The sequence below is a fragment of the Mytilinidion resinicola genome (genome assembly GCF_010093595.1).
Source record: "Mytilinidion resinicola strain CBS 304.34 unplaced genomic scaffold BDZ99scaffold_4, whole genome shotgun sequence".
Classification (NCBI taxonomy): domain Eukaryota; kingdom Fungi; phylum Ascomycota; class Dothideomycetes; order Mytilinidiales; family Mytilinidiaceae; genus Mytilinidion; species Mytilinidion resinicola.
Window position 1 is genome coordinate 1,550,325 of NW_022985440.1, and position 27,298 is coordinate 1,577,622.

The 27,298-nt window shown below is 52.1% G+C and overlaps 8 protein-coding genes across 8 annotated transcripts; 3 read left to right on the top strand and 5 right to left on the bottom strand.

The window, feature by feature from the left end:
• Positions 1-745: 745 nt before the first annotated feature.
• On the bottom strand, positions 746-3,048 carry BDZ99DRAFT_567881 (uncharacterized protein). The gene is made up of 2 exons (XM_033727736.1): positions 2,872-3,048; positions 746-2,823 (listed from the first exon to the last, which is right to left on the bottom strand). The coding sequence occupies exons 1-2, from the start codon at positions 3,036-3,038 to the stop codon at positions 1,104-1,106; spliced, it is 1,887 nt and encodes a 628-aa protein (XP_033581182.1). The 5' UTR covers positions 3,039-3,048; the 3' UTR covers positions 746-1,103.
• A 1,419-nt stretch (positions 3,049-4,467) lies between these two features.
• On the bottom strand, positions 4,468-5,467 carry BDZ99DRAFT_486180 (putative RNA processing protein Emg1; the record flags this gene model as incomplete). The annotated part of the gene is made up of 3 exons (XM_033722760.1): positions 4,468-4,944; positions 4,993-5,261; positions 5,383-5,467. The coding sequence occupies 3 exons, from the start codon at positions 5,465-5,467 to the stop codon at positions 4,468-4,470; spliced, it is 831 nt and encodes a 276-aa protein (XP_033581183.1).
• Positions 5,468-5,756: 289 nt separating this feature from the next.
• Positions 5,757-7,161, top strand: BDZ99DRAFT_410611 (dehydrogenase with different specificitie). The gene is made up of 2 exons (XM_033716595.1): positions 5,757-6,208; positions 6,265-7,161. The coding sequence occupies exons 1-2, from the start codon at positions 6,092-6,094 to the stop codon at positions 6,928-6,930; spliced, it is 783 nt and encodes a 260-aa protein (XP_033581184.1). The 5' UTR covers positions 5,757-6,091; the 3' UTR covers positions 6,931-7,161.
• Positions 7,162-7,355: 194 nt separating this feature from the next.
• BDZ99DRAFT_506926 (Metallo-dependent phosphatase) lies at positions 7,356-8,681 on the bottom strand (the record flags this gene model as incomplete). The annotated part of the gene is made up of 5 exons (XM_033724204.1): positions 7,356-7,580; positions 7,636-7,704; positions 7,758-7,967; positions 8,053-8,454; positions 8,517-8,681. The coding sequence occupies 5 exons, from the start codon at positions 8,679-8,681 to the stop codon at positions 7,551-7,553; spliced, it is 876 nt and encodes a 291-aa protein (XP_033581185.1). The 3' UTR covers positions 7,356-7,550.
• A 3,426-nt stretch (positions 8,682-12,107) lies between these two features.
• On the top strand, positions 12,108-14,055 carry BDZ99DRAFT_379956 (uncharacterized protein; the record flags this gene model as incomplete). Its single annotated transcript, XM_033715173.1, has 6 exons — positions 12,108-12,238; positions 12,288-12,314; positions 12,365-12,434; positions 12,486-13,166; positions 13,215-13,727; positions 13,780-14,055. The coding sequence occupies 6 exons, from the start codon at positions 12,108-12,110 to the stop codon at positions 14,053-14,055; spliced, it is 1,698 nt and encodes a 565-aa protein (XP_033581186.1).
• Positions 14,056-17,093: 3,038 nt separating this feature from the next.
• On the top strand, positions 17,094-17,258 carry BDZ99DRAFT_459928 (uncharacterized protein; the record flags this gene model as incomplete). Its single annotated transcript, XM_033719266.1, has 1 exon — positions 17,094-17,258. The coding sequence occupies one exon, from the start codon at positions 17,094-17,096 to the stop codon at positions 17,256-17,258; it is 165 nt and encodes a 54-aa protein (XP_033581187.1).
• A 733-nt stretch (positions 17,259-17,991) lies between these two features.
• Positions 17,992-19,220, bottom strand: BDZ99DRAFT_459929 (S-adenosyl-L-methionine-dependent methyltransferase). Its single transcript, XM_033719267.1, has 2 exons — positions 18,994-19,220; positions 17,992-18,942 (listed from the first exon to the last, which is right to left on the bottom strand). The coding sequence occupies exons 1-2, from the start codon at positions 19,050-19,052 to the stop codon at positions 18,135-18,137; spliced, it is 867 nt and encodes a 288-aa protein (XP_033581188.1). The 5' UTR covers positions 19,053-19,220; the 3' UTR covers positions 17,992-18,134.
• A 3,630-nt stretch (positions 19,221-22,850) lies between these two features.
• BDZ99DRAFT_437051 (uncharacterized protein) lies at positions 22,851-25,651 on the bottom strand. Its single transcript, XM_033717564.1, has 2 exons — positions 24,431-25,651; positions 22,851-24,385 (listed from the first exon to the last, which is right to left on the bottom strand). Exons 1-2 carry the CDS (start codon positions 25,154-25,156, stop codon positions 22,985-22,987), a joined length of 2,127 nt encoding a protein of 708 aa, XP_033581189.1. The 5' UTR covers positions 25,157-25,651; the 3' UTR covers positions 22,851-22,984.
• Between the last annotated feature and the right edge of the window lie 1,647 nt (positions 25,652-27,298).

Here is a 27,298-nt window from a genome sequence, read left to right on the forward strand (position 1 = left end):
TGGTGGGTGGGTATTTATGTTTTGTTGGGGATTTGTCGGGATGGGTGGTTGTTATCATAGCGCTTTTTTTTCTTTTTTGGATTCTTGTTACATGTTGATGAGATGGGGCTTTTGGGATCGGTGGAGGCGTTCTGGGTCTCTTCTCTTCGCATTTCTTGGCTGCTTTTAAGAGGAGGGGTGGATGGGGTATGAGGGGTTGGGATTGCATTAGTCGATGATGGCAGAGGTTGCAGTGCTAGGCTATAAGTCTGGGCGCATGTATGCTACTTCTAGAATGCTGCCGCTTGGAAGCTGGACACCACTGTCAGGAGCGACCCCGTTGTCACGAAAAAGTTTAGTCAAAGGGCAGCTCGGATTACGCTGTGCGGAAATTGGCAGCGCGCATAGAGTATGGAAAGTTCATGGAGGGCGCCCTAGCGGTAGCAAAGTAGTGTGCAGGCTTATCGCAAGTCACTGTGTAATTCTTCGCGCTTGGAGAGGATCGCGTTGGAGAATACAGACACCGGCCATAAATTCGTGCACACCCGTCTACCAGTGCTTGGGGTACCCCCATCAGACTTCAGGAATCGAAGCACAATGTCAAGTTTCAAGTAGTGCAAATCAGACTGCCTCTTGGCTAACTGGCTAATTACTAACGGGGATACTCCTCATAGCGGTGTCGAGTGAGCCAGACTGGAGCCTAGTAGTGATGAAAGCCGTGTGCCTAGACCTAGGACCTGGTACTGCATGCATGGTTGAGCTGAATATGATCATCTGTTGTATTGTATATGCGATGTTCTATGGGACGCTATGCTGAAGACATGTGTATCGTAAATGGTCTGAGAATAGCAGACGATGAGAGGAAGAGAGGAAAAGTGTCTAATGCAATGAATGCGAGAATAGATCCGTGGAAATGCCGAGGGATGTGTGTATACCATACCCACTAGAAAGCCGCATGTCTAACATGCTGAATCGGAAAGTCCTCAACGTCAACGTCCAGGAAGCCAAGAAAAAAGAAACGAAAAGATCAACAGGCACTGCACTGCACGCCCAACAACCCCAAACCTTGTCCATGCAAAGATCGACCATCCCGGCATCGCCACCACTCCCTTCCATATGCTATGCTACATCGCATAACTCACCACACTCCTCTTCCTCCCTTTCCCACCCGTACTCCCCTCAATCATACTGGCCGTGATGCCCCTCACGGGCAAACTCGCCCCCGGCGCCGCCTCTTGCACGCCCCCAACCCCCGAATCCTTCCGCTTACTCGGCTTCACCGTACTCGCATCACTCGGCTCGGAGATCGCAGACGGCCGCACAACGTCCACCTCGTCGTCCTCCTCGTCACGATGTGAGCGCGACCGCCTCGAATGCTTCGACGAACTTGAATGTTTCGAGTGCTTCGACGTACTCGAGTGGCTCGAGCCATGATGGCTTTTCGAGGACGAGTGCTTCGAGTGATGGCTCCGCCGCGAGCTCGAGCCCGCGTTCGAGATGCTGTCGCTCGGCGCGACGGTGTCAGTGTCGCAGAGCTCGAGGTCGAGGTGCTTGTTCCGCCGCCGCTCGCTCTCGCTGTCGGTGGAACTCGCCACGCTCTCGCGCTCCCAGGTCTGCTCAGAGATGAGGCCCGGGATGCCGAGGTCGCGGCCGAGGATGCTGCCGACGAGCGAGGGCGCTTTGCTGCCCTCTTTGGTTTTGGAGGCGGAGCTGTGCTTGCTTGCACTGCTGTGGTGCGAGGCGTGCGACTTGGCTTTGGACTTGTTGGAGTGGTGGGAATGGGCGCTGCCGGTGCTGCTGCGGCGGTCGGCGGGTGGTGGGCGGGAGGTCGATGCTTCGGAGGGCACGAAGGAGGAGATCAGCGTGCTGGGGGGCGCGGTTCTCGACGCCTGGACGGCGCTGGGGCTCGAGACGGAGCGGCTCATGCCATAGGTGTAGTGGTGGTTTGCTGGAGAAGCGCCTTGGACGTACTGTATCTGCTGGTTTTGGCCCTGCTGGCGGTCTGGGATCTGAGTTGGAGCCCGCGTCGGCGCAGCAGACACGTACGTGGGAGCGTGGTAGCTCCTTGCGGGTGCGGCCTCGATGGCGCGGGGCGCGTTGTGGTGAGGGGTGCTGTAGTAGGAGTCGGTTTCGCTGTAGTTGCGGTGAACAGTACGTGGGGGGGATTCGTAGATCGATTGGGGCTCTTGGAGGGATAGCCTGGGTTCCGGCGCCGGGATCGGCTGGGCAACGGACGGCGCGCGCGATGCTGGCGGTGCTTGGACGGCGTTGAATGCGGCCTCTGCTTTTGCGCTGTCTTCTTCGCTCTTTACCATGGCGTAGGCAACGGCTGCTCCGGCTGCGGCGCCTAGGAGGGTGCCGATTATCTTCTTCGCGGCTCCGTCGCTTATCGAGGACGAGGTCTTGGTGGTTGGGACGGTGACGGGAGCTGAGAAACTCCTGGCGAGAGTAGAGGCTCTGGAAACGACAGATGGGGCTTTAGTCGAGGGTGCTACGGAGAGTGCTGGTGCGAGAGCTTTTGATTTCGAACTGCGAACTGTGCTGGCGCTCGCTACGCTGACATCGTCGCGAACGCTCTCGGAGACGCTCTTCTGCCAGGTAATGACTCTGCTGTGCTCAATGACAGTACCATCATCGCGGGTATCAGGCTCGTCTCGGAACACTACCTCAATGCTATTGCCATCGAAGTCGAGGACAGCAGCATTGAAGTAGCCGCTCTCATCGTTGCGAGTGGCAGGTGACCCATGGGGCCGTCCGCCGGCAGTGAGCGCAGCAGTATAGAAGTCTCGAACGGCAGTGCGACTGAGGGCAGTAAAGGCGATATGAGCTGCTCCAGCTTTGATACTGTCGAAGTGTTAGCTGGTGTGTAGTCTAGCACTCGGGACGACTTACCCAGGCGTCTCTTGGCAGAGGAAGAAATCAGCGTCGTCGATCCCGAGACCGATTTGGTTGCCTTGCTGGCCAATAAAGCGATAGCCAAGCGGTTGGAGAGCAGCGAGAAAAAATGAACAAGAAGTTGGGAGGTGTGAGACAGTAAGGCCGATGTGGGAGACGGGCATGGTACTTGAGGGGAAATGGCGGTGTCGAAGAGAGAGACGAATTAAGGATAGAGATGGTGTCTTTGGAGCTGACGAAAGGGAATAGAAAAATGGTTGTCAAGAAGGCTACGAACTATTGAGAATAGTGGTGGAGTAGCAATGGCACACAGTTTGACAGCAACTCACTCTGGGGATGTCACGGCGGCTTATGAAGGCGCCCCTTCGAGCCGCTTAGAGATGAATCTACGATGGGAAGGACAAGGCGGCCATGCCGGGCCAGACATGCCGCCCTGTCCGTGGTGGCTGGCATCCAGGGAGTCCGCGGCGAGGGTCGTCGACAGAATGCCACATGTCCATCCTGCAGCTAGCAGATGGGGACTGACGAGAGGAAGCAATTGGATAATTGCAAGCGGCCCGGGCGGCCTGTTCCGCGATTCGTTTGTAGATCGCCTCACCGCGCTGCAGAAGGATCACTCGCGCCTCACTACTGCTGCACGGCTTTGAGATGGAAGCGACTGAGACCGACAGCCCCAGCGAAGCCGACATTCGTTCCCCGTTCCGGTAAACTTGACTACTCCCCATTCGACCAAGGGCCGACCACAATCTTCACCAACGCACCAGAAATATTTCCGACACATGGCATCGCGAGATCGTCTTGCGTCCGGCCTGTCTAATGGGCTCCTGCAGTGTCTTGTGATATACTGTCGTACGCCCTCCTGTTACTGCTTGTGGTGCTTCATGGTACTTTCAGAAGTCTGAACCAGACGGGACAAGAATTTCTGCTCTAGTTAGACAGCTGAGCATATCACGTGAGGCCACCTCAGACAGCGGCAGATACGTGTACACGAACTAAGCGTGTGACCACAGAAACAATCGGGCATATTCAGAGGCGAATAGATGCAAACTTTTCTCTGTAAACCACATCTGTCATTACACCACTCTCTCCCCACCTATGGCAATCGCCCAGATGCGTCACTACCTAAATCACCCAACAATCCACCCATGGTCGCGTATCAGGTCGTCTGCACATGATCACCATGCCACAGGAGCATACCGTGAGGCAGCCTGTCCCGCGAAGCAGACCCAGCTACCTCAGTCAGCAGGGGCGCCTGCGGATAATCCAGCGCGCAAAAGAGGAAAACAAAGAAGGAAGTACAGGAGACTGCAGAGCAAGTTGATTGCTCCGCAAAGAAAAGACGCTTTTGAGCTTGTTGAAGGCTGGTGTTTTGGTTGTAAAAACAGAGACCATCGAACATTGACACTCAAAAACAACGCAAGGAACGCACCCGGCTATGGATGTTGTGATCGCAAGCCCGATGCGTCCCGCGCTCTACTGTCGTGCCTCCGGTATTCCATCCTCTCCCCCAATGAGCTGGAGAACTGCTGTGTTAGTATCGTCCTGGCCGGAAGCGGGAGCGTGTTGCAGGAGGACAGGGCGTCGGCCGTCCATTTATATGATGTTCCACACGTCCTCGGCGGCATGGCAGAACTTGGCGCATGCAACGCTAGCGCTGAGATTGAAGTTGCTGATCCCGATTGCGTCGTCCTTGATGTGATCTGCGAAGTCATCGCTGCCCTTGGCCATGGCTCCAATGAAGACGCATATGCTCTCGTCCTTGTTGAGGCCCTGGACGTAGTCTGTTACTCGCACTACCGGCGCCTCGAAACTCAACGTGACCTTTCGGCAATTTGGCGGGAGATGGTCGGTGATGGGGTTCTTGATCACGTGGATGAGCTTTTCTTGGGACGTGGTAGAGCGAATTTGGTGTCGGTGCAGCAGCTGGACCATCAAACCAGCGAAGCGCTTGAATGTCCGGGGAATGCGCACGGTCGGGCTGACCTCGATGAGGACATTCTTTGCCGTCTGGATGTAGATTTGGAGTTTGCCGGCTTTATTGATCGGTGAGTCAAGCAGGGTGAGCAGACACTGCAAGCCGTGTCAGATGTATCCCTCGGCCGTGTCCTCTCGGCGTACCTGATGGGTGATGTCTGGGCGAGCCTCGCTGATGTCTCGGCCCATCTTCCTCATGACTCCAATGTGGTCGTCGCTGTTGAGGAGAGTGTACTTGTCGTCCCGTCCCGCCATAGGGCCTCGGCCGCCGTGCGACGACACCTTGTAGCTCTCGAGTGTGGCATTGCAGAGAACGACGATCAGGCGCTGGGTGCTCTTGTCGCTCGACGGGATGGGAACGTGTTGTTCAGCGACGAGCTTGGGGAGGTCTGGCGGCGGTAGAGATTGCGTTCCTGCAGAGCGGGGGAAGGCATTAGCGGGCGGCATCTCGCGGGGCAGCTCTGGGACGGTATGGCAGAGCAAATGGTGGGGACAAAGGGAGGATGGGGCAGGGCAGGGCAGTGTTGAACTGACTGATTCGTTTTGTGCCTCTCTCCTGCGCTACGAATTCTCGCGAGCCTCGTCGCGAGTCGGATTTTGGGGTTTGAACTCCGCCCATGGCTGGTAGCGAGTGCGAAACGGCGCCGGGTAATTTTTGAACGCGGGAAGCAGGGTTGAGACTAGCAAAGGTTAGAGGCGACGGGCAGAGCAGCGTAATAGAACCTATGGGCACGTCAGCAGCGAGGCAGCGAGCTTTGTCCTTTATGGTGCTGATGGGTGGTTTGCGACGGAGACTTGTTGTGTGGTGCGGAGAAGGCCTGACGGATTTTGGTTTGGCGGTAAGTAAGACTCAACCCTCCGAAAACTGCACTGTCGCGAAAACCGCCCATGCACCAGTTAATAGGCCGGCCCGAGATAACTCTGACAACTTCACACTAGCATCAACGACTCCGAGGGCCCTCCCTAGTCCGATGCTTTACACCCATTCAACGGAGTGTGGGACGGGCTGGACGGAGATACACGCTAAATCCACCAGGAGCTCTGTCCTGAGTATGCACTTTGTACCCTATGACGCACTCGTCTACAGCATAAGCAGCACAGCAGCCTTCTTTGATAAGGGCGTGGTCCAACTGATTCTTTCTTGGCGGCTAATATAAAAGCACGACAATCTTCGCAGGACTGCCAACACTCCCCCAAACTCGCCACCCTTGTTTGTCACCGATCTACGGGCTACAGTCCCAGCATGGCGGAGACAATCAACACGAGGCTTACGCTCCAAGGGAAAGTGGCAATCGTCACCGGTGCTTCGCGAGGCATCGGAGCTGGAGTGGCCTTGGATCTAGCCAAGCGGGGCGCAAAGGTCAGCATCGGACTTCGTCCTGCAGGCGCACCCGCACATTGACTGACAGTGCTCAGGTCACCATAGCGTATACATCACCGAGCAGCTCACAGCCGGCGGATCATCTAATCTCCGAAATCAAAGCGCTTGGAAACGGTGCAGACGCCATCAAGGTCCAAGCAGATCTCAGCCAGGTGGAATCCGCAGACAAGATCGTTGCAGCCACTCGGGACGCCTTTGGGCCATCCATCGACATCTTAGTAAACAATGCCGGCGTGGAAATGGCCAAGCCTATTCTCGAGTCTACCGCCGAGGATTACGCCTTTATCTTCGATGTCAATGTACGAGGGGCTTGGTTAATGGTGAAAGCTGTCGTGCCGCATCTGCGAGCACCTGGGCGCATTATCAACCTGTCCTCAGTGGGAGGACGCTGCGGCTTCGAGAACTTCTCGCTCTACTCGGCCTCCAAAGCCGCGATTGAGGGAATGACGAGAGGGTTCGCGGCAGAATTGGGCCCAGCGGGGCATACGGTCAACGCAGTAGGCCCGGGGCCGATACAGTCAGAAATGCTGGACCAGATTCCCAAAGACCTTGTCGACATGCAGAAGGAACAGACGCCCATGGGCCACCGAGTAGGGACGGTGGAAGACGTCGCGTTGATAATCGGGATGCTTGCAGAGGAGCAGTCGCAATGGGTTACTGGTCAGACCATTTCCGCAAGTGGTGGCTTCCTCATGCTCTGAACACTGTCTGAGGTGGCCGGAAAGCTATTAGACTTGCCAAAACTGTTGCTGTGCAACTTTAGATAATGTGATGGAGGATCTCAGGCACTAATAGGCAGATTACACTTAGAAGGGTAGAGAGAATGTGTTTAAAATAAGAAATCATAGGATACAATCTCGCAAGGATTCCCGGACTGACACTCTGTTCAAGGGATCCTGTTTCTAGAGCTTCTGAGCGATGAACTGTATGGGCACTGGTATTTGTACACGTGATGACTGCCAACGCCTCTACAGTGCGTCTTCATGAAATTCGTACACTTGTTTACCGCTGCGCGAGGAGCTTCACGGTATTTCCAGCATTCCGAATGAGAAAGAGGTTCGGCATTGTAGACAGCTAGCAATTCGCGAGGCTACCTCGGACAGTTAGCAGGGTGTACATACATAATACCCGCTGCCCCCGATTTCTATCAGTACATTAGATCCCCATAAACAGTGGTGGAAATATGTACGGGTACCTATGGCAAGGCACTGATGCGTCTGCTCCGTCAGCACACACCTTCCCAGGAAGCTTGTTGCCTGTGCTTAGTGGCTCTGCAGTCAGTTTCTATAGGTGCTCCTCCTATACAGGTTCGCCAGCACCCCTACAGTCCTATTTTTGTAGCCTTTATGACCTATAACCAAATCAGTTCTTTTGGGCATAGGGGAGTTAAAGTTTGAAAGGCCTACCGTAAACCTGCACATCAAGGATTTATCCACAGCCATCATCGCGCCATCATTCTGTTCCTCGCCCCTGCCCTTGGCAACCATCGTATACTCTAGCTTGTGGCTCGGTGAAGAAAGAGGCTGACCAGATGCCGACGCGCAATGAATTCGTACCCGCCACGCAAGGCCTTATGAGAGCCACAGCAGATCAAATCAAAGTCATATGTCTTAACGAAGCGATACACAACCTCTGGACCAAATGTCACGGCGCCGTTATCCAGATTCACAGTCCAGCCGACAATGTTCTGGTCGGGATGGGAGTGGAGTAGGTCACGAAGCAATCCGCGGCCTGGAATCTATAAAGCCGTTACAAAGGTAGTATGGTCAAGGAACCCCTGCGGCTTTTTAAAGAGACCGTTTTTACGCAATTCCGGCACTTACATCGGTCGGCCTCATGATCTGCTGAATTTGACTCATAGATGTCAGCTCAGGACTCAAACCTCCATGTACTGCAAAAATCTTCTCGCTGATGATGGCTGCAAGCGGCAAGCAATTGAAGCAATTGATGAGCGTGTCCCACAGCTTGTTGCTGTATCGGATATGAAAGTCAACGTAGAATGTGAGATGGTGTCTGAGGAGGGCGCATTCTTGATTTCCTCGCAAGATGAAGAAGTTTTCGGGGAATTTGATCTTAAATGCAAGAACAAGACAGGCAGTCTCTAGAGAATGCTTGTCGTTGCCAACAAAATTACCGAGGAAGAGATAGTTGGCTTCGGGAGGGCATCCCCCTCGAGCAAAGACTGTGAGAAGATCGTGATACTGGCCGCTTATGTCGCCAATGATCTACATCAAGATTTTCAGTTCAGTGCATTTCGAATGAGCATCAGCCAAATTGAGGATCTTACATTCATCGGTGCTTCAAGGTTCAGAAGTGTTGGCTGCGACAGGAGAATTAAGCTAGCCGTATAGCAAAGGTACTGAATGTCAGTCTCCGAAAGCCGTTGTAGTGACAAAAGGGTTCGGATGATGCGATCTATATCGGCAATTGGCCCGATCGTCTGGGAGCTCATGCCTAAAATTCGGTCTTGGGGGATCTTTCCAAAGTCGCTGGGGCTGACTCTTGTGCCAAGAAGATTCCGAAAAAGTTGATTATTGTCGCTGGAGCTATATATTGGTACGTTGATGTTCAAGCTTCGAGAGGCTTTCCCGAGGTTAATAGGGAGAGAAACAGGGTTGTCGCTACGGCCAACTCTTGGGAGGTTTAATCTTGAACTCTGGGGGATTTTTCCGAAGTCAGGTCCAGAATACAGAGGACTGTAGCTGGAGCTGGCATCAAAGCGATATCCGAGAAAATCGCCGACCGTATTCCCCAGAGATTCTCCCTTTGTCACGATATTTTCGCCCGGCCTTAGAAACCCAGGCTGCTTGAGACTGTTCGCTGGGACTGTTGGGGCCTTACGACGTGGCAGTCCCAACTCCTCGCCATACTCACGTCGCCCTGCAGGGTCTGATAGGGTGTTGTCAGCCTCATTCACATCGTTCAACTTCTCCTGGTTAATCCGGCCATCTGAAGTTTTTGCTGAAGCAATCATCCTAACAAACGCATACTCTATTTGCTTAGCATCTGAAGAAGGATGGATGGAGAGTATATCGTAATATGACGTTGTTGATCTGCCAACATGAGGTGGAGTCAGGCTTGACGAAGGTCTCCATACATCCACAGGAATAGTTGGTTCGTCTTCTGGTCTCGGTGGTATCCAGTCGTGGATATTCTTGAATTTCTCCTCAGTGAGGGGGTCACCCATGACTGATCCTTCCCAGACAGTAGAAGCCGTACTGAAATGAAAGTCCTTTGCAGATTTTATTAGTTGACGGGCATTCTTGGTAGCAAGGTGGGCTTGTGCGTTGCTGGCGTTGTTGGTTGAGTTTTCCAGCTCAGCTATGTCATGCTTCATATCCTCGAAAAGACCAAGCATTTTTCTTTAGAATTTAGAGTTCTCCTCCTGAGAGTTGCGGCCTTCAAGTTGCGAGTTGAGTTGCAGTTTTCTATGGTACATATATACATTAGTACAATAAAATACCAACTACGTATGAGGACTTACACGTTGATCATACTCAATGCTAGTTGCAACGCAGTTACATAGGAATGAACCTGTTCCTTGTGGCCCGTTATGTCTTTCAACCTTTTGGATAGACTGACTGCTGTCATTGACTTCCTAAGAGTTCAACGCTTCAAGAATGATTTTTCTTTTACTTCAACTAATGATCCAAGCAATTTTTCTAGACTAGTCTTGCAGTCGTCAACATTGTGCTCGACATGGACCCAAAGGTCTGCAGAGTCACCGTCCAGGGCCGGCCGGTACTTCTCGCATATTTCCTTGATGGAATTTGCAACAGTACTCAGAGCTCTTGTCTCTTTGTGTAGCCCTTTGACATTCTCATCGACATTTTTTCACGTTCCCTACAATTTCATCAATCAGCAAAGAGACCTACTGACGAATCAGCTGCCACGCTTGGAGAAAAGGTGCAATCCAAAGATTGAGGTTACCTTGCCAGTGACGACGAGGAGGCTTGCTGTTGAGGTAACTATAGATAGCGGATCCATAGGGAGTGATGGCAAATGACAACGTGCTTGTTAAGTGACTTTGGGCTTGGGTCTTACAGCTCGAAAGTTACTGATTTGCCTCCGTGGCTATGAGGCTGAGGGTGGAAGGCATCCTGCCCATTGTCAAAGAGCCGCGTGTGACATTTTGACGAACCCGCATGCGAGAACTCGTATTCCTTTTTTGGGCTTGAGATAAGCGACGCTGCATTAACTAGCAACTGCCAACACCGAGTGGGCACCTTTGCTTCTGCGAACTATGAAGATGTTGTGCCAACGTTTTCGAGGTCCGTTGTGCGTAGTATTAGTGTATAAGGCCCCCTTCACATATACATACTCGACCCGCAGGGCTCAGCCTCGGCGAGGAGTTCACTGTACTCAGCCAAAGTTTTACGATCCCCTGTCGCTACAGCCACAAGTGGATGCTAGCGCCAGCGCTATTCATAGTGGCAAATTAAATGGCGCTAGAAGCGCTAAGTTCGAGAGTTACATAGTCGACAACGAAGTGATTTTCAACACCATATTGACCCTCCAAACAATTCCATGCTACTCGCCACGATAAGAAAGTAATGGAGCCTAGGCGGGTAGTAAGAAGAAAGCCTCATACCTAGTCCTAGATTTCATGCTAGGAGGAACTGTACGCGCGTAACCCCAAACCATATCTGTGCCAAGCTCTGGTCAAGCTTCGACTCCCTCTATACCCGGGATGTATGAAGGAGAGCAGGGATGGAACGACTTTTGTATACGATAAGGTTGTATTGTTGAGACAAAAGAAGAAAGTATGCATCGTCTTGGGTCAAGCATTCGTAGCCGTGAGCTTGCGGGTTGGAAGAGACATCGGTGTTGAAAGGCCCACTGATACGACTCGTAACAGCCCGTGGCAGTTCAAGACTTGCTTTTGAGTTATTGGGAGTGCTCTCCTACGAATAGTCAATAACTCGAAGCGCGTTCGTACGAGCTGAGAGACATATGGAGAGAGAAGCCGATTGACGCCTGGTAGCTGGAGTAAGTCGAACCGGCTCGATGCTAGGTTCGGGTCATCAGCGCTAGTCTGGGACAGCAGCATGGCGCAAAGGTCGTGAATCACAGTCGTCCAGCGGGGAGCGACGGATTATCTGGAGCGGGTGAGGTGTGAGAAAAGAGTGGAGAAAGGGTTTGCGGCGCGAGGCGGGGCCGCCAACGTCCACTGAAACCGTCTTGAGACAACACCCAAAACGTGCCTGGCGATCCCCGCGGGCTTCCTCCTATTCAATCAGCCTCTTTTTCAAGGCAAAAAGAGAACCTTCCAAGCCATTGCGGTTTCAAGGGCTGTCTTTTGCGCGCCGCCATGCCCTTCTCAGCCCTCCTGTCCTCCCTATTCGTCCCCAGGCCCGATGCTGCTAGACCATCACACTGCACTGCGATACGCCTCCTCGACCGCCCGCCTCCTCCTGTCACAGCTTTTGCTGCTTGCGCAGGAGGGCGTGGCGTGATCTTAGAAACTGCATCGCTACCCGTTGAGCTTTTGCTCTGGTCCACGCGTCAACCATGTTGCCGCCGCACCAGCTCGAGCCCCCCCTTCATGCATATTGCTTATAGACCTGCGTTTCCCCCCGTGAGCCTCCCGTTTTATCGCCGAGCACTCTTTTAGCCGGCTACACTTAGACTCATTCGCGTGTTCTTCTCTTCTTCAGTGCGGGTACCACTGTTAGTAAGTCTACCTGGAAGCCTCGCTGCACGTCCAGTTTGCTGATGCTGCTGCTGCAGATATTTGGTCATTCCTTCAACCCACAAATTCTTTGACTTGGCCATTTCAGCAGGCTCTGAAGATCGGCGACATCTTAATCCCCAGGATCCCTTCTTAGTACCTTGTCTTTCCGCGTTGCCTTACAGACCAACCGTTCCCTTTGCGACTATGTCCTATTCGAGTAGTCTCACAGGGAAGGAGAGGTCGAGATGGCCGCCTCTGACCCGCATGCTGCAGTCCGGGGAGATGACCGACGAAGCACCACGGGAGTTGTTCCTCAAAGAGAAGATTGATCGATGGTACGTGTAACGAGGAAGCCTCGGAGAATATCAGCTGACAAACTCTTAGGATGGTGAACGAGGGATATCGAAGACTGTAAGTGCTAGGCGTGGGCGAACTTTACGAGCCTTTACTGACTCTTCAAGATTCGTCTTCGTATTTCTACTTCTACATCTAATGGTCTTCATCTTCGGAATGATGAATTATGGCATGACGGTAACCTGTCCATTTCTCACGAGTTGGACTTTCGCTAATTCGGAATGTTAGGATCGATCCGTCAACGCTCGCGCCATGTTAGGACTGACATTCCCAATAGCTCGCTCGGCGGCTCTCGTGCTTCACGTCGACATTGCGCTGCTCTTGTTTCCAGTCTGCCGCAATTTCATCTCGATGCTCCGGCGGACGCCTCTAAATGGCATCATTCCGTTTGACAAGAACATCACTTTCCACAAATTGACTGCCTGGTCCATCGTTTTCTTCTCCTGGGTTCACACCATTGCCCATTTGAACAATGTTGCCCGATTGGCGGCCTTCAACAAGATTGGGTTCAAGGGATTCATCAAGCTAAATTTTATGACTGGTCCCGGATGGTCCGGATACGTCTTGATAATTACTCTCATGCTCATCGCTTGGACGGCCATGGAGAAGCAGAAGAAGGCAAACTTTGAACGCTTCTGGTACACACATCATCTCTTCGTTGTCTTCTTTATTTTCTGGTCCATTCACGGCGCGTTCTGCATGATCAAGCCCGATTTTGCACCCTTTTGCTCTGGTATCGGCGTTTTCTGGGAATACTGGATGTTTGGCGGGTTCCTATATTTGGCAGAAAGAATCTCAAGGGAGATTCGAGGGCGACACAAGACCTTTGTCTCCAAGGTCATCCAGCATCCAAGCAATGTTGTTGAGATTCAGATCAAGAAAGAGCACACCAAGACCCGGGCCGGACAGGTATGAGCACAATCCTCAAACACCCTGCTCAGGCTAATATCATCACAGTACATCTTTTTGTGTTGCCCTGAAGTCTCTGTCTGGCAATACCACCCCTTCACTCTGACGAGCGCACCAGAGGAAGACTACATTTCAGTTCACGTCCGAATGGTAGGGAACTTCACCAAAGCTTTAGGCAAAGCTCTTGGTTGCGAAGAATCTAGGAGGGGCGATTCAAAGGGAGAAAAGGGGGCCGTGGTGAAGAGCATCGATGATGAAGGACAAGCAACACTACGGAAGGTCCTTCCTCGCGTATACATCGACGGGCCTTTCGGAAGTGCATCAGAGGATGTGTTCAAGTTTGAGATTGCCGTTCTCGTCGGTGCTGGTATTGGCGTAACGCCCTTTGCATCCATTCTTAAGAGCATCTGGTACCGTATGAACTACCCCCAGGGCCGCACGCGTCTACGAAAAGTCTACTTCTTCTGGATCTGCAGAGACTTCGGATCTTTTGAGTGGTTCCGATCTCTGCTCCTGGCTATTGAGGCACAGGATCTTGAGGACCATATTGAGATCCACACAGTACGTACTTCCAGAACAATGAGATCCGGCCATTAGACTAATTCCGCTATAGTACCTCACCGCCAAGATCAAGGTAGACGACGCCACAAACATCATGATCAACGACGCCAACGCCGAGCAAGACGCTATCACCGGCCTACGCGCACCCACAAACTTCGGCCGCCCGAACTGGGACATGATTTTCAAGTCCATCCGCAAGATCCACGCACCCGCCGAAGCAGGCGTCTTCTTCTGCGGGCCCAAGCCGCTCGGCAGCGTGCTACACCAAAAGTGCAACATGTACTCGGAGCCCGGCTTCAACTTTGTGTGGGGCAAGGAAAACTTTTAGATGTTTGCGAGCCGCTTCCAGATTTCGGGCTTGTTTGTCTGGTTTACGTATTGGGTGCTATGGTTAGCCTGTCTTTTACTATACCTGTTATATATTTACACTTGCTAGATATGGAGATAGTCTTGATTGCTGGGTCTCCGGTTGGCATTCGCTGCGTGCGGCGATGGTCGGCTGGGATTGTGGCCTATAGATGGAATATGAGATCATGTAAAGAATTTGGACGCTTGCGATTGCCACACTGTTGCGTTTTTGCTTGGGAATCTTAAGGGTCTCAACAGATGGGAGCATAGACAAATATTGATGTGGGGAGAAAGGAGATAATCGGGCTTCCAGCAATTCATACGGTAGTGTGCATCGACTCTCCTGCTTCTCTACAGTCGTCAGTCCTACGTCTCATTCATTTTGCTTATATACAACACATTCAAGCACCTTTCCCTTTCTTTCCTCATCCTTCCTTCTTCTCCTTCATATATATCTAGTTATAGCGCTCTATATACTCCTCTTCTCATAATCAACACGAATATATAACCTCAACACAACCACCTTCCCTCTCTCAACGCTCAGCGTACAGTCCGCACACCAGAGCCTACCAGGGAGGCCCAAGCAACAGCACAGTCTGTGCGCCCCTGGCGTCACGTGCTGTGCCACCAACGACAAGACGAGGTGACGAATGAAGGGTCCTTCGTTCCACGTTATATACATGGTCCGGACAGATTGTAGATAAGTCCGAAGTCACAGGCGCGTCTACCATGTGTTAAGCTCTTCGTGGACTGGGAACGAGCTAATGTGGGCGTCCGCACAACTAAGGTGACGAATTTTTCGATGAAGGGAAGTTCGATCTACGCTGTATCCGAGACATTTGTTTCCTAAGTCACATGCCCACCTCTCATAGGTTGGTCTCTTCAATGACTGGGAACGCGCGAATATGGCGTGTGGAGTTTGAAAGCGGGCGGAACGGCCGGCGCTATGCTTCTTCTTTAAGGAAACAGCGGGTTGATAGGGAGAGGACGAAGAAGATCATCCACGAAACAGTTTTCATATTGACATGCCGGGGGTTCGTGCAAGTTAGCAAGCTATGTTCACGCAACGGCCGGTTCAGGCACCTCTGAAATAGTTTCTCAATGAAGGGGGAGCCCCTCCCGAGATAGGGTCATATTTATCAATGAGGTTGATGATGAAGAATTTCTCAAGCTATTCGATGATGGTGTCGATCATGCGAGGGATTACACTGACCGATCAACAGCTTCTCTAGCTCGGAAGTTGACGCAGGAAGTTAAGCTCGCTGTCTTCCCGCGACACAATTAGAATACTTACGATCCTGCCGTCACGTGAAAGACACTTACATTCACCAATTCACCAACTTCGTCGGGTATTTAAACCAAGCACATTCCTTCTTTCCGGGAAAGGTTTCTCTTGCACCACCCATACACCACCAGCTTTTCAACCCCAAGCATCCATACTTGAAAACCTCCGAAAGGCTAGTTATTCTACCTACATATCTTCGACAATATCAAGATGGGAGGTAGAAAACGCAAGTGGGCCAATGGTCAACATACCACAGAGCCTAAGAATAAGACGAAGCGCAAGCCTGAATGGGAGCCGACTGGGCCTTTCAGACTCCTCGACCTCCCTAGAGAACTTCGTGACATGGTATATGGCCATGTACTAGGACCAATCGAACCAGAGTTCCAGGCCTCGAAGACACCTATCGCATACGCCGACCCTCCCGGCCTTAAATTTGGCTGCTACGGTGCGGCTCACAACCAAAACAATGTTCAACCTTTGCTGTGGTTTCAAAATCCGCTGCCGGAAGTTCGTCCGGCTAAGACCACGAGGGCTGCTATACTCCAGACGTCGAAGCAGGTAAGCCACTCTGACAGTACCGCTACAGGCAGCAACGGCTGGATACTGAAATGCATAGGTCTACGGGGAGGCAAAGGAAGTCCTTTATAAGTCTCACATCTTCCAAGTGGATATGAATAACGTCTACTGGCGCTTCGATCCACCTGCTCCAGCCGACGAAGACGAAGATGCTGAAGACACCCGCATGAAGGCACAATACGGGCAGCACTACACCAACCGCACTACTTACTCCAACACAGCTTGGCTCCGGGCAGCTGCTGCGGTATCGATTGGATGGGACCTGTCTTCGATCCGGCGGATGCATCTGCACATCGACTTGCGGCAGGGGTGGAACAATCTTTACTACAATTTACCCATTCACAGTATGGAGATGTCTCATCTATGCAACCTACTCCAGGTCTTCAACTTCTCAGCGCTCTACAAGATGACGAAGCTGCGAGAACTGCGTGTTTCCTTCGTCCATGATGGGCTGGTCAACGAACCTGGGACGTTGGCCTTCTTTAGAGGAACGGGACGCGCACCTCTTGCGATGCGAGATTTCATGCGGAGATTCATCTCTTCGATCCCAAAGAGCGTGGGGAAGGTCCGTTGGGGGTTGAGCGAGGAAGAGAGGCAGGAGGGCGCGTTCATTACTCCAAGAATGAGCACGAACGAGAAGAAATACATTGAGAACCACGCCAACCGAGGCTCATACGCTCACGTTGACGCGGAGGTCATGGAGGCGTTAGCAAGAGAATTCGAGTACTTCCGAGGTGGAGATGCTGAGTACTACTTGAATACTGTTGAGGCGGAGGGGCAAGGAGAAGTGGTCTGAAGACGAAGGGTGTGAGCGAGCGGAGTTCTGGACTCTGTTGTTTCAACACCCCAATGTGCACCCTACCGAACCCCTTCTGCGTACGTGACCTGGTGCCGCTGTGGCTGAGTTTGGCTCAGGCCCGGCTCAGCTTCGGCTCAGTTCTCCTCAGGTCTACTCACCCTTGCTCACCCTTACTTACTGGCTGCGGTATAGTCTTAGATATACCTTACTAGAAACTATTAAGTTTTAGTAAAAAGTTTTAAATCTATTTCTAGATTATAAATTAGGGCTTTATACTATTTTATAAGCCTTATAAACTTAAGCTACTTTTTAAAAGTATTTTTGTAAGGGGCTTGCAGAGGCCTGCTATCGAGTATGCATGTGCTCCAGAAAACAGAATAATTCTATTAAAGAAGAGACGGAAGCAGGCCAGCTCGGAGAGCTGGAAAGGGGGCCTGCCAAGCCCGGCCATGTGCACGGCCGACAGCTAGCTAGCAGCCAGCTCCGGAGGCCCACGGCCGTAGGAGCTTCCACCAGGGCATAGCCCGTAAACAGGGCGCAGCCCATCACAATTTTCTACTTTTATTTTTAGGGGACTACTAATCGTACACCCCCTAATTCCTAGACATACACGCCCTTTTCACTACACGTACACCCCCTCCCCCCCTATCGCTTCACCACCTTCTGATTGGCTCGGAGGGCTGCTCCGTAGCCTCCGATTCGCTCGCTTAACTTGCTCATTAATTCCGAATGCTCTCTCCAAATGCGGCCATGTACAACACAAGCAATTACATTATGCCAATTTGTATAGCCTTACGTACGAGCTTATATACAAGCTCACGTACGAGCTCATGTATAGCCTCACGTACGAGCTCACGTACGAGCTCACGTACGGCCTCATGTATAGCATCACGTACAGCCTTGTGTATAGCATTACATACGGCCTCACGTACGAGCTCACGTACGGCCTCGTGTATAGCATCACGTATGGCCTCACATACGAGCTCACGTACGGCCTCGTGCATAGCATCACGTACAGCCTCGCGTATAGCATCACGTGTAGAGAGACGTAAGGGTGAATGCCCGGAGGAAGCTCCGGGCTCTCCGAGCCAATCAGAAGGTGGTGAAGCGCCAAGAAGGGGGGGTGTACATGGAGTGAAAACGGGGTGTACGTCTAGGAATTAGGGGGTGTACGATTAGTAGTCCCCTTTTTTTTTAACTATTTTTTTAATAAATTCTTACTATATTATAGCTACTAGCCTTATAGCTTATTATTACTAGTAATTAGATCAAATTATTATATTATACTCTACCTTTAGTAGGGTTTTATTTGTAAGCGATCGGCGTTTTATGGCGTTAACTACTTACGTCCTAGAGCCGACTATATAAAGATGGAAATGCTAAGTGTTAATTGGAACTACTAAACTTTTCTCCCCACTATACACACCTGATCAAGCGTATGATAAACTCCCTCATCAACCTCCTTCATTGCTTCCACCTTAAGTCTCTCAATTCTCTCTTCGCTCCACCCATTTCCATCCACGCCAACCAATGCCTGCAAGCATCCCAAGAAACAAACAATGGTATTTCTAGTCCCTTTGTCCCTTAGCTGCAACTCCGGGTCCTGCAACCTATCCGTCGAAAACACATCTTCGTGCACATCCGTCAAGCCTAATTTTCGAAACACATCTTCCCTCCTCATATTCTTCGGCTCCCGCATCACCATTCCTATGACGATATCGTCTTTGGCACGAAATGGCTCCAGACCGTCATAGATCTCCTGGCACGCGGCGCGAGACGAGCCAGCAACGGAATTGTACAGTGTAAAGTTGCACGAATCGATCCATTGTAGCCAGCCGCCCGGCTTCAGCAATGTCATTACATTCTCAATGGCAAGAGCCCATGCCGCCCGCGTAGTCGCAACGCTGACAAAGCGGACTGCAACTACATCAAAGCTTCCTATCTCAGAAGCTGGGAAGGGTAGAAGCATGTCTTGTATTTGAAACGACACGTTTTGTGGTAATGTTTGAGTTGGTGGGAATGCCGAGGATGAGACGTCGAAGCCAATGAGTTGGCATGTTGGAGGTAGACTTTTGGCGACGTCTAAGAGCCAGATACCGGTGCCGGTGCCAATGTCTGCTATTTTGATCGTGGGTGAGTTGAGTGGGATGTTGGGGTGGACGAGGAAACCGAAAGTTTTGGTTGTGGCGAAGTGTTGTTCGTCTAGTCTGTGGAGGGGTTCAGTTTGGATATCTTGCTGATAGGATTCTGAGGCTTGCCGTTCTGGTACTTCTTCACAAGAAAAGATTTCTGCATTGGGATCTTGTGACACTGTCATGATGATATTGTGAGGTGCCCCGTTTGGAGCTACGGCCAAGTTCGCCGGCAATGTGGGAGCGATAGCGGAGGAAGAAAACCGCTGACTAATATGGCTATCTAAGTTTGTGTGAGAGAGAGAGCTGATGTCAGGAGTGTGGCCGAGGAAAGGGTTGTATTGCTATTGACGAGGTTGCGTGGAGAGGAGAGAGGCTCCGGCCACGAGCCATATATGTGGAGCGCGCAAGGCGCCGGAAGAACCCTCGGCCCGGGATCACGGGACGTCCGTGCACGTGATGTCCCGTAACCTCAATGACTGCCAAGAGAACCTGGAGGAACAGCGTGACAGCTGATCTAGAGAGTGAACTCTGCTAGATCCCGTCTAGATATATAGGATGCAGAATGCAACATATAGCGTAGGATGACGTGATATAGCTTAAAGCCATTTCTTATAGGGCGCTGCTAATACCACACCCCCTTTTCACTGCGCGTACACCCCCCCCCCTCTTGGCGCTTCACCACCTTCTGATTGGCTCGGAGAGCCCGGAGCTTCCTCCGGGCATTCACTCTTACGTCTCTCCACACGTGATGCTATACGCGAGGCCGTACGTGATGCTATACACGAGGCCGTACGTGATGCTATATAAAATGGAGAGGCTGTATAGCTATGCCCATTTTATATAGCCTCACACATAAGCTTACGTACGAGCTCATGTACAAGCTTACGTACGAGCTCATATACAAGCTCACGTAGTCTAAGTCTAAGTATAAGTATAGAATAGAATTCTATTCTAGAAGTGCCTACGTGCCTAACAGCATGCTAAACCTGTCAAAACCTCACCTTATTACGGCTCCTTTGCATCGAGCCTGGCCCCGTAGCATCGCCGCCTGCACCTACTCCTCATACTGATCTACATACGCCTCAGCCTCATACTCATATTGATACTCCGCAGGCCCTAGAACATTCCTACGGCTCTTTGGCCGGCCTGATAACTCAGCAGTGCCTACAGCGACACCTGTTGGGCGCTGAGACCCTCCTAGACGTGCCTGTAGAGCTGCAATCTGTCGTAGAATATCCGCACGGTCATCCTCTTGTTCCACCTGAGGTTGAGGCTGAGCACTATCTTGCCTCTGAGCTCGTGCCTTTTTCCGCGGTACCTTATCCTTTGCACCAGGCGGCCGGCCACGCTTCTTAGCTACAGGTACAGCCGTAGGTGTAGCCGTAGGTGTAGCCGTATGCGCTGCTGTATGCGCTGCCGTATGCGCTGCTGTATGCGCTGCCGTATGCGCTGCTGTATGCGCTGCTGTAGGTTCTGCCGTAGGTGCTGCCGTAGGCTCAAGAAGGGCCAGATCAATTTGAGAAATATCAATACCAGTCCTAGCAGCTGTAGCCATCGACTGAGGGGCATCCTGGCGGACAGGGATGGCCGGATTTTGCTGTAAAGACGCTGGCAAATGTCGTAGAGCTGTGCCTCGTTGTCCATCTTGTTCACCTCCACGTTGAGCTGCCAAACCTATACCCATAGCAACTTCAAACCTAGATGGATCTCTCTGGGTATTGTTGTACGTATGGTGACCTCTCCTCTCAATAGCAGGGCGGCCATGTCGACGCTCAACAACGGCAGGATCAAGTACATCCTCAAAAGGTCCAAAAGGAATAGCCGGTTGTTGTATGCCTGGCCGAGCAAACCACCAGTGGTGATCTATCTCATCTGGTTGTATATAGAGCACCGGATCTACACGATTTGTAAGCGCCCGATGTAGGCGATTGTGTAGCTTGTGAGCGCACGGCATGCCGTATATATTTGTGAACGTATAAGTGCAGTTGTTCGGGTTGTATTCATCTGATTTCGCCTTCTTAAGCTGCGTCTTAAGGAGGACCAACGCCTGCGGTGTAACCGCATTAAGTAGATCACGGAATTCCTTCTCATTGACATCATGACGAGTTCTAGCATGCCACTTTGCCTTGTGGTCCTCGTATTTTGATTTGGTAGTAAGGATGAGGTTCTGGATGTTGAGGAGTACGTCGAATAGATGGCCAGTTGACACCTGGAGGAAGCCCTTGAGTAGGCCGTGCGCGCCCTCGTTCCGTGATGTAACACTGTGAGAAACTCGGTTAGCATTATACACCTAAATTTGCATCTGCTCGACCCAAATCTCAACACTAAGACGTGCGAATTTGAAGCTTAAACTTCACAAGGGGTTTGTTGACATGTAGAACAAGCAGCGCTGAAGAGGGCAAGAAGAAAGCTTGAAGAATGATCGAGAAATAGGACATAAGCAGACACTTACGTGGTTCCAAAATGTCGAGCTGTTCGAGTGTAGCAAGTTGCCCATACCCACCTACACGGCCACCACTCCTCCTCTATATACTCTACAAGGCTAGGCCTCTCCTTATAGTCGTTAAGGAGCTTTATCTAAGCCTTATTAAATTAAATACAGTCCTCTAGCTTCTGTATAGCGCTCCAACGGATCATGAATTCACCCTTTTTCTCTTGCTGCCTCTTTTCCTTTGCCGCCTTCTGTTCTTCCGTGTCATTCTCCATCGGCGCATCAGCATGGCCTACAGAGAATGTCGCCTTCTCCTTGTATGCATCTACTAGCTTGGTGTTGATGTTCTTGTCGATGTGCTATACACACAGGAGGCGCGGGACAGTAGGCCATCGTGCACGTAGTGCGTTCCTTAGAGCTTGTTCCTTATCCGTTAAGAAAACGCGTGGTACAATAGAATAGCGTTGAAAGAGCTCGAAGAGCTGCTGTACTGCCCATTTGTAGTTTGCTTCCTTCTCTCTAGGAATAAAGCAGTAGCTAATCTCGAAGTTGTTGCTTGTGCACGTCACACCGGTTATATGGAGGAACGGCATGCCGAATCTATTAGTCTTGTAGGTGCAGTCCATAAGTATAATATTGTAGTTCGACTGTAGAATCTCGATAGAATCCGGATGAGCAAGGAAGAGGTGATCAATACAGTTCTGTTGATCCTTTGTATAGCTGTATATGTACTTCCTCTCTTGGCCGTCAGATGCAGGGAAAGTAGATGTTTCTAACGTATTGAGGAGCGCCTGTATAGGCGTAAGGCCACCGAGAAGCTCGTTACGGTACAGCGTTTGCTCATTTCGAATGTCTTAGAGGGTGATAGTTACTCCTTTCTTTAGCAGCTTTGTATACGTTTCCGTAGGTCTTGTTCCACTTGATGTATCAGTTCGAATAAGGGTGTTTGTTGATGCTGAGCGCTTCCTGTTGCATGCAACTGCTGTTGGTTTGAGTATAGGAGGATGGTTGTTGTAAGCTGCCTCCATCGTCTCCTATAGCCATATACATTTACTATCATAGCCAGGAGGCTGTCGAGTAAGTGTACCGTATATACTACAGCCCTTTAACCTTGATAAGGTTCTACGCTCGCGGGCAGTAAGCTCTGTACTGCCAGCAAAGCAGCATTGAAACCATACTTTCCTCGTTTCCTTGGCCGGTGTTTTATTAGGTTTGGAGCGGAACTTTACAAAGCCGTAGCCTTGAGCCTTTGCATGCTCTGTGAGCGCTTCCTCGGCTTCCTCTATAGTGTTGTAGGACCGTGTCGGTGGCGGCTGGAGGGCCATGGCGAGTGTATTGTAGAGGTGGAGGATGAGGATGTAATTGCTTGTGTACACGCCGCATTTGGAGAGAGCATTTGGAATTGGTAAGCGAATTAAGCGAGCGAATCGGAGGCTACGGAGCACCCCTCCGAGCCAATCAGAAGGTGGTGAAACGACGGGGGGGAGGGGGTGTACGCGCAGTGAAAAGGGGGTGTACGTGTAGGAATTAGGGGGTGTGGTATTAGCAGCGCCCTAAGTATATAGCTATAATAACTTAAAGTAATTACTGCACAGCACTACTAACAGACTTGGCCAAAGGAGGCCGAGGTGAAATTGTAAATACTGTGATATATTCAGTTTAACACCCAGTTTGCCTTTCCAATCAGCATATAATCAACTCCCTCTCCATCTCATCAAATTCGCCCCCATCCAACACCCCCAGCACCATCCGTTCTGGAACAATAGATGGCCCAACATGCATACACCGCAACACGCGAGGCGCATCGCTCTCCGCTTCGTGGGGTGCCTCGCGCAACACCATGAGCACGGGGCATCCACGCACGCGGCACACCACATCCCCCGGCTTCATCACGCGGGGGCCCATACCGATCAGGCCTGTGGTGGTGCGGAAGATGACACGGCACATGGATACCCACGTTATGTCTTGCACGAATATTAGGCTGGTGGCACCGGTTGCGCGGCGCTGGATCTCGACTTGCGCAGATTCGGGAAGGCTGGCATATAGCGACCTCTGTGGGAGGTTGTTGTCGTCGTCGCTAACAGAAGCAGCAGTGATGAGTTCAGAGCCGGCTTCGGACGGCGAAAGCGTGGCAGTGGTAGCCCTTCCGGTCTCACGCAGCCGATGGTACTCCAGCAGGTAAGCGGCAAAGGACTGCCGATGCATGTCCTGCGCCTCGCCGGGCTGTGTCGCGTCTTTGGAACTGTGGTCGCCGCCTTCGGCAAGATTGAGGCCACCTGCATGGTCTCGCAACCCGTCGGCCAAGGCGAGGGAGAGATTATCCAGCACCTTGATTGGATCTTTATGGTTGGAGCCCTGCGCTGGGTACACCATTTCCCAGAGCCGGTCAAGAAAAAAGGGGTTCTTCTTAGTGCGCTCCCTGAGTAGATTCGTGACAGGGAAGTCAGTCGTCTCCATCATGTGCGACACGGCCACGACTTGGTCCACTACCCATCCGCGGACGAGTAAACGCGGCATCGGCTGGCCTGTTACGCTGTCTAGCGAGCCTACGATGCGGATTTCAGCATCTTCCTTCGCCGCCGGGGCTATGGGATACGGCAAGGGTGCCGTCCTATTTATGGAATGCCAGTCGGGGACCCAACTGGGCATCCTGGCGTCATCACTCGTGTCCCATTGGACATGACGCATGCTCTGGTCACTTTCATGGTCGACCAGGGTTAATACGTGGAGGTTTTTGGTCTCTCGGATAAAGGTCGCGGCGAGCTTGGTGTAAACGACTCCACGGTTGACGTTGTAGTCCGGCTTGGCAACCATCTCGCCGTTCATGACGGCCAGCGGGTGGCCCAGGAGCGCGAAGACGCGGTCACGCGGGTCCGTTACGCGCATGATGCGCACCCAGTGCAGTGCAGTAAGGAAGTCGCACTGCGGCGTCCCATCCTCGTCGACCTCCCAGACGTAACGGATGTGCGCGGCAACCCAGCACTTAAGGTCCAGGTGCGTCTCTAACGAGGCGCCGTTATAGGCCACATAGCTGACAAACTCGCGCACGCGGTACCAGTTGATGGAATGCAGCTCCAACTCGTGCTGCGGGGACTCATCCTCATCATCCCGGAGCTCTTGTTCCTCGACCGTGTCCTTCAACGCGGCAGCGGCGTGCCTTTTGTTTGAACAGAATATGTCCGCCACGCGCGCGAGACCCAGTTCCTGCACAATCCAGGTGCGGTGGAAGTACTCAATGTCGAAAAAGGCCTTGATGGCCGCCCACCTCTGCGCCTCCGTCCTAGAGCGCTTGCGATCCTCCTCGTCCAGCCGGTCGTTGTCCGTGAGATCGTCCAGGTGCAGCAGGATGCGCGCTTCGTGCAGTGCCACTTCGGGGTCCTCGAGGATGTCGCGGATGACTGCCATTGCGAAGCTCGTGAGCCCCTCCTCGTCGTGGCCCAGCCAAGCCAGCACGCGCGACGCACCAGCAAAGATGCGGCCCATCAATCCTACCTGCGATATGCGCTCCGACATGTCGTCCTGGTTGATACAAACGCTATCGACCCACAGGCGGCGGCGGCGGCCAGCCCCGGGTACATGGCCTTCGGTCGACGACCGGGGGCGCGGCCGGAGGGCCTTGAGCGCCGTTTTCAGATTGGCTGTGATGGCCACGTTCGCGCCGTCGACCACCATGGTTTCTGTCGGGAGGCCGCCCCATACATACGAGATGGCTTCGTAGGGTTCGCCGTCGATGGGCTGCGCGACGAGCGTCCCGACCAAAGGGTCCGATAACTCGCCGGCATGCAATTCGAGCACGCGGGCGAATTGGAGCGAGAGCGGTTTGTAGCAGGCTGCATAGACGCGTGTAGGAGGCATTCCAGCCTGACCGTGGGAACTAATATTCCCGGGGCCGTTGCACTGATGAGCCACAAGATAGTCTGATTCCTGGGATGATGGATTCTTGTAGGGGAAGTTCCCTTCGCACTTTGATGAGGCGACTTACATGCAGGTAGAGTACTTGAGGGGGGGAACGGAGGGCTTGGGCTGTTTTCTATCGAGAATTGGGGCTCTGAAACTGGGACCTAGCGCCTTCCGAGGCAGGGTGAGGACCCCAGTCTTAGCACCCCCTATCGAATACAGGGCCTAAAACTGGGTTCTAACGAGCTGCTCAGTCTCAGCTCAGGATCGCTCACCCCAGCACAGCCACGGCTCAGGCTGGAACATGAGCAGCTCAGTTCCCGGAATGGGAAAGGAAATTGCTTGGGTGCACATTGGGATATCGAACTGCCTGTTGCTTGACTATACAGGCTACATCTCAGATGGCAAATGTCAGAGTTACAATGATACCCATGTTTAAGAGTGCTTGCTGGCGCTAACATACTGAAACTGGACTCTGTGTGACTGGCTACTTACAGATGCTCGGGCTGGTGGTATTCACTGGAAACAACGAGCTCGACACTGGAGCCGATTTCCCCCAGAATCTTGCCTGTCACGTGAGAAACAATAGAAATGACACCCAACCTCTCTTCCTCTCCTAACAACCACACCCTTCGTCCTCCATCCCAAAAATGCTCCCACGAACTAAGCAGCACTTCAAGCCCACCCAGAAACACCCCAACACCACAACACATCTCCTCGTCAACACCGTTGATAGGGACTCTGCTGGCCAACATGAACTATACTCCTAAGTCCGGCTCTAATGCGGTGAATGCTCTTCAACAGGATACTACGCGGCGCAACCCCCCACGAAGTGTGCGTCCCGGTCCTTTGCTTCTAGCTCCTTCGTAAGCACTTACTCCTTGTGCGCTTGTGTACACTCATTTGCCACTGCTTGCAATGCTTCGATACCATTCTAGGAGCCTGTTACGGTGAAATTTGCTTCATGTGTAAGAGCTTCCTCTACGATTGTTAGCTAACACGCACAACTACAGAAAGAAGCGCAAACGAGATGACGACGACACGGACCTACTGAAAGATCAAAAGCCTGCTGCTTGGAACACCAAGCGTGGCCGAAAGCAGAAGTTCCGCTTCTTGGACCTTCCACGGGAGCTCCGAGATATGGTGTACGGGCATCTGCTGGTGTCCGTTGGGAAAGACTTCGATCTTGACACCACCCCGATCATCCAAACCATTCCACCACAAGCTACTATAATGCCGCATGTTGATATACCGGGTTATTATGTACCGCCTCACACAGTTAAGGTGGAGCTTAGGACATGTTCAGTGACTCGGGGTCAAAAATGCGCCCGTGTTAAGCCTCAACCGTCGAAAATACTCCGCACGTGCGAGCAGGTACGCATATCTAAATAAATCTGTGCAAAATGAACACTGACGCTTACGGTTCATTCTTCACAGGTCTGCGAAGAGGCAAAGAGAATACTCTACAACGCCCATATCTTCGAGGTAAAGATGCGCGCAATCCACGGCCGGTTCGACTCGCCAATAGGATCTGTCTCAACCTCCTCGCGCAGCCGGAATATCTGGGACTTGACCTTGACGCGGCAACTGCACCTAGAGTTTGATCTCAGGGGATATGACTTTGAGTCTATCCAGCACCACCTCCTGTTCCGCGACCCTGCATATTTCGCTCTCCAGACATTCAGTTTCACGGCCCTCCACAAGATACTCAAGCTGTGAGAACTACGGGTGTCCTTCGTTCACGACGGTGACTTCCCATCGGAATTGCTGGACTTCTTCAACGGAACGGGACGGGCTCCCCCGGTGATGCGAGACATGATGCGTAAATTGGTTGCTTCTATACCCAAGAGCGTGCCGAAGGTGCGGTGGGGCTTGAGCGATGAGGAGGCGCAGGCTGATACGCTTCGTCCTGGCTTTTTCCGAGTCGAGGCCGCAGTGCTGGAGCCGCTGGTGCGGGAGTTCGATGGTATTCGAGGGTCGGATGCAGAGTATTATGCGGATCCTGTCGAGGTAGAGAATGAAGGCTCGGGCGAAGGATCGGCTGAACCGACCGACTGAGAGACTGAATTGAGGGGATGAACGATTAAGATATGATCTCTG

Bases quoted from the DNA above. Each gene is read 5' to 3' on its own strand.
- BDZ99DRAFT_410611 (XM_033716595.1), top strand. From the start codon at position 6,092: ATGGCGGAGACAATCAACACGAGGCTTACGCTCCAAGGGAAAGTGGCA. The intron at 6,209-6,264 runs GTCAGCATCGGA...GACAGTGCTCAG, and splicing joins TAGCCAAGCGGGGCGCAAAG to GTCACCATAGCGTATACATC.
- BDZ99DRAFT_459929 (XM_033719267.1), bottom strand. From the start codon at position 19,052: ATGACAGTGTCACAAGATCCCAATGCAGAAATCTTTTCTTGTGAAGAA. The intron at 18,943-18,993 runs GCAAGCCTCAGA...ACCCCTCCACAG, and splicing joins TGTGAAGAAGTACCAGAACG to ACTAGACGAACAACACTTCG.
- BDZ99DRAFT_437051 (XM_033717564.1), bottom strand. From the start codon at position 25,156: ATGCCTCCTACACGCGTCTATGCAGCCTGCTACAAACCGCTCTCGCTC. The intron at 24,386-24,430 runs GTCGAGGAACAA...GAGTCCCCGCAG, and splicing joins CTGCCGCGTTGAAGGACACG to CACGAGTTGGAGCTGCATTC.
- BDZ99DRAFT_567881 (XM_033727736.1), bottom strand. From the start codon at position 3,038: ATGCCCGTCTCCCACATCGGCCTTACTGTCTCACACCTCCCAACTTCT. The intron at 2,824-2,871 runs GTAAGTCGTCCC...ACACTTCGACAG, and splicing joins CTCTGCCAAGAGACGCCTGG to TATCAAAGCTGGAGCAGCTC.